Source organism: Sceloporus undulatus, chromosome 5, assembly GCF_019175285.1.
Source record: "Sceloporus undulatus isolate JIND9_A2432 ecotype Alabama chromosome 5, SceUnd_v1.1, whole genome shotgun sequence".
In the NCBI taxonomy this organism is placed as follows: Eukaryota; Metazoa; Chordata; class Lepidosauria; order Squamata; family Phrynosomatidae; genus Sceloporus; species Sceloporus undulatus.
In genome coordinates, this window is record NC_056526.1 from 45,448,326 (window position 1) to 45,459,661 (window position 11,336).

Sequence of the window (11,336 nt, forward strand, 5' to 3'; positions counted from 1 at the left end):
CTAGGGCAGTCCATGCCATCTCCAATTTCAGTGTGTGGTTGTGGAAGCTGGACAGTGAAGAAAGATAATAGGAAGAAAATCAACTTATTTGAAATGTTGTGCTGACAGATAAATGGGTCCTAGCGCAAATCAAGCCTGAACTCTCCCTAGAAGCCAAGAAGGGTAAACTGAGACTGTTCTGCATTGGCCATATCATGAAAAGACATGATGTACTAGAAAAAACAATATTCTTGATAAGGTAGAAGCCATTAGGAAAAGAGGAAGACTGCTTTACAGGTGGATAGACTCAAACAAGGAAGCCATGGCCCTGAGTCTGCAAGATCTGAGGAAGGCTGTTAATGTTAGGGTGACCATAAGTTGAAGTCAACTTGACAGCAGTTAGCAGCAGTGGCAATGTTTTCTGGTATAGAAAAAGTGCATCTTCATTATATATGCTCACAAATGCAATGAACAAATGGTTGTACAGCAATACTTTTGCCATGGCAACTTCTGCTTTTTGGAAGCTTGATTTCTAGCCTAAGATTGTTACCCTCAGTTGACCTGTTAAGTTTCCAGTGGTAAGTTTATATATGTATGCAAAAAGTTTATATATACAGCTTATTTATATACAGAATGTGGGCTGATTACTTGTCTTCTATAAATGGGTCCCATATGATATATTCATAAAGGAGGCTTATCCTGTAAATGGATGCATGATAAACTTCATGCAGCCAGTGGTTTGTTTAAGGTTGCAGTTGTCACTTGGTTGGTATGAATTCATAAAAGCCACTTAAGTTAAGCAAAATGAAGGCACAAAGCTAATGAAAAGTTGACACATGACTTCTTTATTTTGAGTTGTCCTCTTTATTATGAGTTGTCCTCAAGAACTAATTGAAAACTAGGTTTTACACAGTTCACAGAGATAAACAAAAAAGGGCGGGTGAGGGGCGATTAGAGATTACTGTCTCAAATTTGACTAATTTGTGTTTTTTTTTATTTATTTACAGCCAGAGCATGGACTAGGCTATATGCCATGAATAATATTTAAAATGTGCTCTGAATCAGTGTGCATCACTTTTTCCTGTTCTGCCAAGACCTCTTCCTTTTTGTTTGCATTTAATGGACACAGTCTTAGAAAACATTACAGAATTAAAAAACAGAAACAAAACCAGACATCAATTCTTTGGTGATTTAAATGCACACTAGCAAATCTGTGTCTTGTCCTAATTCACTCCTGTTCTGCATGAGCAGAGGCTAGAAGCATCATCAGGATTGTTTGTGAAATTGTTTAAAAGCAGTAACACATCTCTGCTTTTAATAAGTTTTTTCCCATCATGAGTTAAGTGTGAGCACTGTGAATGAAAGTAGTCAGGGTTAGCTGCAGGCATATTTTGTTCTAATTGTGTGAGCTCCTTTTCCCTTTTTTATGGTGATGCTAATTGCATTGGTTAAAGCAGCTAACCAGTTATACTCTAGAATATGCCATCTAGCCAAGTCTAACTTAGACACTGTAGATGGACAAGCTTGGTTGTTTGAACAAAAACGGGAACATTAAACATCCATTCACTAATAATATTGTGATTCTGCTGTCAAATGTAAAAATCCCTCCCTTCAAGGAATAAAAGCTTGTGACCATTTTGTATGGCTTGTCTGGAAAATCTTCTGTAAATCTTCTGTTTTAGTAAAATATTTTGTTATTCTACTTTGCCTTTGTACAGTTTGTTTTGCTGTGTTTTTTCCTCAATTTTCAATTGTGACAATCTTTTTTAAAAGAAAATGAAACCAGATTGGAACATTTTGATTTTCACCAACCTAATGGATGTAGTAAAACATTGGATCTTTTACTGACTTGTATTCATAGGCCATGCCTCATTAGTGTTCATAATATATATATATATTTTTGATTTTGTGTTTTTTAAAAAACCTCTGGTAAATGTAAGTGCTTATCAGAGTCTTAAGTAGGTTAGATGCATCATTGATGTATATGTACTTGCAATGTTAAGTACCACTGAACCAGGAAGCTAGCAAAACAAACAGCAATTTTGGGTGTATGTGTAACTTGTCTGTCTTGTGCTAAGTATTACCAGATATCAGACTACACATTTACAGGTAACTTGCATCTTTAAAAAGAAGATATTTGCATAAAATGAGATGTTACAGTACAGGTCAATTGGATGATAAAGTATTTAAAGCTAGCCTTGCTAACTCTGGCCTTGCCTGCTATCCTTAAACTCCTGTTTTCTTTTTGACTTGTTTCTTCATTTGGAAGACAGAGATCACTTGATTTTTTTAAAGCCATCATATTAAAATATAAATAATTTATGGGAGCATATTCTGATTTCATTTCAAACTTACTTTTCTGACCCTACATTTGACCAGCTTCTAAAATTTCTCTTTTCAATGTGGCCAGTGTAATGCCAGCTTGCCATGGGTAATGTCTGTCTGGCAGTTCAGAAGGACAGTACTTGACTTCCATAGTTCTCTGCCCATCATACCTGTTCTAGCATCGTATGGGTTTCTATAGAATGTGGTGTATGTATTGTGCTCTTATGTAAGATAAAGAATATCTATTAAAATCACATTTTCAACAGACAAAATGTTTTAGTGATGGTATGTCCCTCAAATTACTTGCATTATTATCAGGCTTTTATCATATTTATCCTCAATAGGAGAGAGCAACTCCAGAATGCTTCTGGATTCTTTATTCAGTGGTAGCTGGGCTTGTAGCTAGTCTTATGTCACACTACTTTAATTGTTAATATGCTCTTTCAACCTTTACAAATATTTTAACTGACTGAATATAAATATGTAAGTTGTCAAGCATTTCACTGAATGAACATAAACAGGTACATATACTTTGTATTGTAACTGCAAGAATGTTTTACATAGGAGCAAGCTGCACTGAGTTACCAAGACATACTCCCTAGAAAGTCTGCTTAGTTTGTTTTTTTAACTTGGGGAAAAAGTTAATTTTACTTAGCTATCCACATTGAAATAGCTTTTTATTGTGTATTTTGATGCTCATTGTTAATTGTCTGTCTGGCAGTTCAGAAGGACATATTGGCCTTTCTGTGATGTTAAGAATGCTTCTACTGTGGGATTATACCTGTTTTTTTTAAACATCTTTCACAGCAGAACATATTTATTATGTACCTTTCACTCTGGTATTTAACCACTGAAATATATTTCTAGAGAAATGATCTAAGAGCTGTTCTTAAAAAACAACAACAACCCAGCACCATGATGAAGTATGATATAGATATGATGGTTGTATAATTACAGACTTGTTTAACTTTCCAAACTAGTGCATAATTCAACCAAAGTTAAGCAGCAGTCTTAATGGGAGGGTTATATTTAATCCTAAGGGTATTTGTTTGCAGTGAGTGCTGTTGAGTTCAGTGGAACTTACTTCTCTCTCTGTGTGCATAGGATTGCAATCTTAAGCACATGCTTAAATATTTCCTGTTCAAATAAATGGGACCTAACAGTGTCTGACACTGTATGATGTCTCTTTTTACTCTTGCATGCAGCAAATATTGCTAAACATTTAAAAAAAAATCATGGTCTTAAACTTTGGCAGCAGTATGCAACTGATGCTATATTTCAGAGAAAGCTATATTCACTCAAACATTTGATAAAGCAACTTTCAGTAGAATCCCGCTTTGCATTTGAAATTCACTAAGCTTAAAATAGTCTTGGAGCTTGGTGCAAAAGCTGCTTAATTGGACTGTGATTAAGTGTTGTGCATGCTGTTTCTTTCCCAAGTGCACTGAAAAACAGTTCTTGTGCCAAATCCCTTGAACTGATTTCTGAATTAGGGAGTTTGAGTATTCTTTGACAGTAGTTAAGGTGAAAATGCCCCCCCCCCTCCAGCCCAAACCCTATAGATTTTAGCTCTGCCTGTTAAGAGTGATAATTAAATGACTTCAATATCTCTGTCCTATTTTTAAATCCATCTTAAATCTAGGAAGGTAACTACAGTCATTGAGTGTACTTGAATCTTATCTCTGTGTAATTTGATGGAACTAGTGACTTGATATCTGATTAAAACTGTGTGTTTACCCTTCTTTTCTAGCAAACCCAGTTTAACTAACTTGGGCTACAATTCACATCCTGTATAATCTGAAACAGCCCCTCTGAGTATATAGAATTGTGGTACAAATATTCTACAATAAATAGGTCACTTATTTTAGTTTTGATACATCTCAGCTGGCTGGAATTGATCCATTGTACTATACTGATAAGCAGACTTCACTTTTTTCCATAATCACTACATGGAACTGTGTTTGCAATATGATAGTGTATACTAGGTAGAAAGACTGGATTCTTTTACTGAATTACAGTACAGGTGTTCCATATTAATGTTGGGTGCTAATAATTCACAAATTTGAAAAAAAATTATCTGGTGTATATACTGATTTATGAAGCCTAAGTTTAAATTAAAATCATGTTTGCAATCACACTCTTTTTCTGAAATTAGTAAATCATGGGTTTTTTGTTTTGTTTCTGTGAGTAATGGTTTTGAAAGGAAGAAATGCAAATAACACACGTCCATGCTTTGCATGGATAAATTGTTTCTGACAAATCTATTGAATATTGCATAATTATATCCTAAAATCGTATGTGGATTTTTTGCTTTGGAAAAAGCATATTTCCAGTACATTATGGTTCTTGTACAATATTTCTGGGGCTAGCTGAATCAGATTTTTGTATATCCAAACATATGTACATTCCTGTCATTTTCAGAATTATTTTAAAATGCCTGATAGATTCTGTTTGACATCTTCTGACTGTAATGTTATGACACTGAAATAAAAGGAAGAGTGATTATTCATTATACAGTGAGCTTCTCATTTAAAAAAAATCCACGTAAAAACAACTATTAAGGCTCATAGTAAAACATTTTGTACAAAGCAAATGTTTGGAAATAATTTCTCCTCACAAGATAACTAAATGCTTGTTCTTCAAATGGTCTCATCCTTTTAACCATATATGCTATTGTTGATTAATATTGGTGTTTAAATAACTAAATATTTGTGTGTCATTTGCTTTGGATATCTACATGCCATCATTCTCTGCAGGATGTAGAGGAACAATTCACTGCTGAGGCAGATGTCAGATGTGTTTCCATTGACACCATTCTTCCTTGTCAGTTTTTTTTTCTATGCTGCCTTGCCATCTAGACATGTTCAGTGTTTCTTCCTTCACTTCTGAATTGACCCTAGCTTTTCAATTATTTCTGTCTACTCTGGTTTGTTGATGCCGATTCCTTCCTATTTTATTATTTCCCCTTTTATTTCCTTAAAACCTCCTCCATCTCTCTCTCTATTCTTCCTGTTTTCTTTGGTAGCAGAAAACAGAATGTGAGAAGGCAGAATTAACTCCAGTGAGAATGATTTTGAAGGCTTGGTTCAGTTGTGTGGAAGCCTCCTTGGGCCCCTCCGGGGAGAAAGGCAGGATATAAATGAAATGAAGTGAATAAATAAATAAGTTGTCTGCACAGCAGCTTAAAAGCACTACTCTGGAGAAGAAGGAGAAAGATATGGAAAGGAGGTTTGAAAGAATTAGATGCGAAATGAGAGGAGTAAAGCGAAGGACTGGTTTTTTGAGGTAGCAGGTGGAGCTAGGCTGTAGATCGGCCAAAAAAACCCACCAATATATCAGACACAGCAGCATACATTACCAAAAAAAGCTGGGCAGAATCTCAGTGGCTAGAACAGTCCATTGCAGTTGATGGTGGGGGCTCAAGAGAACTGGCATGTTCTCACTTTGCCTAATGATGCAGCCAAACATTTTATTATGTATTTATAGTTGTTTTCATTTCATGAAAGAAATATTCAGGGGTAGGCATATTGGCTGTTTAGCAAATTACAACAAAATCTAAAATCTGCAAGCAGCTATATTGTTTTTTGGCCCAACTCCTCAGCAGCTAAATAAGCGCGTCCTCAGTAGAAGTACTCTTTCCCTGCATTTCTAATGAAATCTGGTAGAAACTCTGGTTTTCAAGGCATAAACTTTGGGATTAGAGACATGATTACTATGGAACTGGAAGCTGTGATTGAGGTCCAAAACACACTGTAGAAATAATCCAGTTTGAGATTGCTTTAACTGCCCTGGCTCAATGCTAGGGAATTCTGGGAACTGTAGTTTTGTGAGACATTTAGTCTTTTCTGTCAGAGAGCTGTGGTCCCACATTAACTACAGTGTTTTGGACCTGAATCAGCATCTGTTTTAAAACTGTTGAATCAGTTTTAAGCAATGTACTAAAGAGAGTTAACGAGTCAGTAATACAGATAGCAGTGGAATGAATATAAACATGTTAATACATTTGAGAAGGCAGAACTACCAGTACCATTAAAGAACTGATTGAAGAACTGAGTGGGGATTTGAACCCTGGTTCTCTTTTCTTATTGCGTGTGCATATGTGCCTTCAAGTCGTCTGTTGACTGAGGGCGACTCCATGAATTTCATAGGGTTTTCTTAGGCAAGGAATACTCAGAAATGCCAGTTCAGAATATTCAGAGGAATGCCAGTTCCTTCCTCTGAACCATAGACTACAGCACCTGGTATTTGTTGGTGGTCTCCCATCCAAATATTAACCAGGGCTGACTTTAGCTTTCATGATCAGACAGGATCTGGTGCCTTTAGACTGAGTATAGTACCCAGTTCTAATTAGCAATCATGTGCTCCTATCTATTATTCCAATCTGAATGAACTGTGAAATTCCCAGGCTGTTTTAAAGAAGTACACTCGTCCCTCCACATTTGCGGCTTCGACTTTTGTGGATTTGATTATTTACGAATTTTATTAATCTGTTCTGTCTAGGAATATCTAGGTCCTCCAGTGCAACTCTGTGGTCAACTTTAACCAAAGTCACACTGGAGGACCTAGAGATTCCTAGAGAGGTGTTCTCTCAGGTAAAACGAATAGTGTTTTTATTATTATCATGGGGGTCCTGTGCCCCTAACCACAGGGAATGTTGAGGGACCAGTGTATAACACAGCAACATCATGACACAGAAGCAACCTAGCCCTCTTAAAGCACTATAAAACTTACCTCATGTTTTGAAGGGACTTGCAGGTTTATGCTGAGTGTCAGAAAACAGGAACCACATTTTTGCTGCTGCCTTTGGCTGAGAGATGGTGATATTATAGACTAACCAAAGCTATGCTAAAACCTGTTTTTCCATTGTCTTCTCTAAACTATTCTGTTAGACCTGGAAAGAAAGAGGGGGGGGGGGGGGGAAATGATAGACTAAAGATACTGGCAGACAGAATTCCTTGATTAAATGTAATTCTAAAATGGGTGGGTTATCTTTGACCTCCTACAATGTTTTGGACTGCAGTTCTCACATTTGCCACCACTGGCCAGGCTGAGTGGGGCTGATGGGAGTTTTAAGATCAAATATTTGGAAGACAGTAGGTTCCATGTCCCATCCTAAACAGACCTTCCCAGAGTAAAATCTTTTGAAATTAATGGGTTTTACTTCTAGGGAAGCAATATAGGTTGAAGGCAGTTTAGTTGTGAAATACTGAAAGTGTCGGTGCAAAAAAGAAAGTACTGTACAGGGAAGAGGGCATTACTTTATTTGATCCTTCAAATAAGTTATCATAAATCATTGAATCTATCACTCAGTCCAGTTGAAAGTGTTTTTCCTGTTCTGGATAGGGTGTAGTGACCTCCAGGGATCAGACTCGCAGCTTATTTATCCTCTGAAGGACTATATGCTTTTGTATTAATTTGCCTGTGCTTTGAGATCTTTGGGAAGGAGGCTTCTTTCTGCCTCACCAACCAATCTCATGGTGACCCAGGAGAGGGCCATCATAGTGGTTGCTCCCAGGAACTCCCCGCTACACATTCACCTTCCTTGTTGTCTTTCTGCAAGCAGGTGAAGACCTTTTTTGTTTCAGGAACTCTGAGGACTGATCACTCAGTTTGCTCCCCCTTCTTAATGTTTTTAACAGGTTTTAATTCTTTGATGGTTACATTGTACTTACATGGTATTTTTAACTTTCATATGCTGTGAATTTTTAGCTATGTTTAACTGTTGTAATAGTGTTCAGTGCAGTCATGCTAGCTACAGTACTTGACCACCGAAGTCATCCTCGGACAATGCTGGCTCTTCGGCTTAGTAATGGAGATGAGCCCCGTGCCTTATAGTCAGTCACGACTAGACATTCATGTTAAACGACTACCTTTATCTTTTACCTTAACTGTTGTAAGCTGCCTTCAGTTCCAAACTGGGGTGTGTGTGTGAAGGAGGGTATAAATACAGTAAATATAACTTCTACCTCATGGAAGGTGATACTGAGGGCACAGCATGCCATAATGTTAAGAAATCGCCAATATTTCATTTCTCCTGATTCAGAGCCAGCAACCAGGCCTGATTCTGAACTCTTTTACACTGGACAGCAAAGGCTTCAGGTTATGAAAAAGAAGAAAATGTGTTCTTTGTGAGATACAACCAATACTATACATCTCTTCCTGGCTATCTAGATCATAGAACCAAAGCACTTGCGTTAGAGATGGGAATATATCGAAGCAGATCCCCAGTTGTGAATTTAAGATGCTAGTAAAAGAACTGGTTTAGCCTAGCAGGTGTTCTTTGGAAGTGCCAGGCAGAGAGGATTCAGAAAGATATCTTTCCACATCCACAGAGGTTTTACCTTGAAGGAGCTAAGCAGGGCAAGCACAAAGCCAACTGCACCCTCGGAGGTTCAACTCCAATTTTTAGCTGTACCCAAAGCTTCATTGTTATACTTTGCCTCAAATTCTTTAGATGGGGAGGAAACCGCTAGAAATTTCAGAAGGAAACTTCTCCACACTTAGCAAAGGCTATCTAGAACTCTGAACCCTTGGTTGTAAAACTGAAAGAGGGCTCAGGAAGACAAAGGAGCAGTGTCCTTGACAGACAGGATGGGTAGTAAAAATGAGAAGTTGAGCAGTGGAAACCAGACATTCCTTGTTTAAAATGTGAGAAAATCTGGTTATTTTTGAGGGAGAGATAAATACTTCTCTTTCGGACAGGTAGAGATATCAATATGCATTTTGCGCTTTGCTCTCTGGGTCCAAATTTTTAGAGACATCACATGCATAGAAAAGAAAAGTAAATAAGGGGCAAAAATATGTCCCCTTGATTCAGTCAGCCTTCAATAACTCCCTACAAAACAATGTATAGCAGAAGGAAGAATAAGGCATAATATTTTAAAAGAGCATGAAAAAACAGCTGAATGGATTTGGTTAAAATTGTAACGTTGTCACTAACTCACCCAATGAGCAGCATGTCTGTTGTCAAAAACACTTAGTAAATGATCCCCCTAAAATGGAACGATATTTGTTAATATAAATCCGCTGAAACTACAGCAGTACAGTTTCTACACTGCATGATGAGTAGCCAACAATCGATTGCCTGAAGCAAAGGACAAGATGAACTCTCCCCTCCCCATAAACAAGAAGCCATTGAACTTCCAGCATTTAACTATAGGACATAATCTGAGGGCAGATGACTGGGTTAAGTGACAGGGCACAATACATGGTACACATAGCTTTGTTATGTAACACCTTGCCCAGTGGTAGCACTGACATTGCAAATGGCCTTTTTTGACAAGATACACCCAATTCTGTAATGGCTGAGTAAGTGTGAGAATTCATTTGTACACAAGAGAAATTTAGGCTGCAGTTCTATACATACTGAATTCTATGGGATTTTCTCCTGAGTAAAGTCTATTTTCTCATATACTAAGCTGTTAACCAAGCTGCATAGTTTCAGCTGGAGAGGTGACGATCCTGCAGCTGTCACTTATAGCTGCATGTCACATGCATTAGACTCCCCTGGTGGGAATTAAGTCATGTTTATCTGGAGTACCACATAAATGAGAGATTAGTTTTTTTGTGGTGGTGTTGTTATCCACCCTTGAGTCAATCTTGACTTGTGACAACCCTGTAGGTGAGACATCTCCAAAACTCCCTATGCTCCACTGCTCTGCTCAGGTCCTGCAAATTCATACCCATGACCTCCTTAGTAGAGTCCACTCATCTCGCATGTGGCCTTCCTCTCTTTCTGCTTCACTCCACCTTTCCTAGCATTATTGTATTTTCCAGTGAGTCATGCCTCCTCATGATGCGGCCAAAGTACGACAGCCTCAGTCTAGTCATCTTGGCTTCCAGAGGGATTTCTGGTTAGATTTGCTCTAGGACCCATGTTTTGACTTCTTGGCTGTTCATGGTAACCTAAGCACTCTCTTCCTATCCTCTTTCTTAACTGTCCAGCTCTCACATTCATGCATGGTAATAGGAAATACAATGGCTTGTATGGTTTTAACTTTTGTGCTCAGTTGTATGCCTTTATATAGGATATTTTCTAGTTTTCTCATAGCTGCCCTCCCCATTCTTAGTCTTAGGATTTCTTGACTTTAGTCCTCGTTGTGATCAATATTTGATCCCAGGTATGAAAATTCTTTTACTATTTCTGTTTCCTCATTGTCTAGGTTGAATCTGTGTATATTTTCTGTGGTCATATTTTTGTGTTCTTTTTGTTCAACAATAAGGCTGCTTTTTCACTTTCCTTCTTGATCTTCATTAGTAGTTGTTCCAAGTCTGTGATGTTTTCGGCTAGTAGTATGGTGTCATTTGCATATCTTAGATTATTGATATTCCTTCCTCCTATTTTCACTCATCCTTCTTGTGTCCAATCATCCTTTTCGTATAATATGTTCTGCATATTATTATTATTATTATTATTATTATTATTAACCTTTATTTATATAGCGCTGTAAATTTACAGTGCTGTACATACAATCATATATGTACATGATTCTGCATACAAGTTGAACAGATAGGGTGAGAAGATACAGCCTTGTCTGACCCCTTTGCCAGTTGGGAACCATTCTGTTTCTCTGTGTTTTGTCCTGACAGTGGCCTTCTGTCCTGAGTAAAGATTCCTCATTAGGACTATCAGATGTGTTGGCACTCCCATGTCTTTAATGCCGTTCCATAGTCTTTCATGATCTATGCAGTCAAAAGCCTTGCTATAGTTTATAAAGCACATGCTGATTTTCTTTTGGAATTATTTGGTTTCTTATGAAAGCATGTTGAATGGAGATAATGTTCTTCAGTGTGCGTTCCTGAAGCAATGGGTGGAAAAATTGTTTCACTTGGACCCTTAATATAATTAGAGTGTTTGGAACCTGGATTTTTAGATGTAGTTATTATATACACACTTTTCTTTCAGTGATTTCAAGACAATGTACTTTTTTTTTTTTAAACTTTAGCCTCACAATAAGCATCTGAGAGCAGATGTCGCAAGATCATGGCTGAATTGGAGCTTAAACATGGATCTCCCAAATTCCAATCAAACC

The 11,336-nt window shown here is 37.5% G+C and overlaps 1 protein-coding gene across 2 annotated transcripts in view; it reads left to right on the forward strand.

Moving 5' to 3' along the window:
• The window catches only part of UBE2N (ubiquitin conjugating enzyme E2 N), a 36,988-nt gene extending 32,172 nt beyond the window's left edge, over window positions 1-4,816 (forward strand). For both annotated transcript variants that reach the window (XM_042470690.1, XM_042470691.1), the window contains exon 4: window positions 987-4,816. In XM_042470690.1, the coding sequence (XP_042326624.1) occupies window positions 987-1,027 (41 nt within the window). In that variant the 3' untranslated portion in view covers window positions 1,028-4,816. The remainder of the gene's footprint in view (window positions 1-986) is intronic.
• The last annotated feature ends 6,520 nt before the right edge of the window (window positions 4,817-11,336 follow it).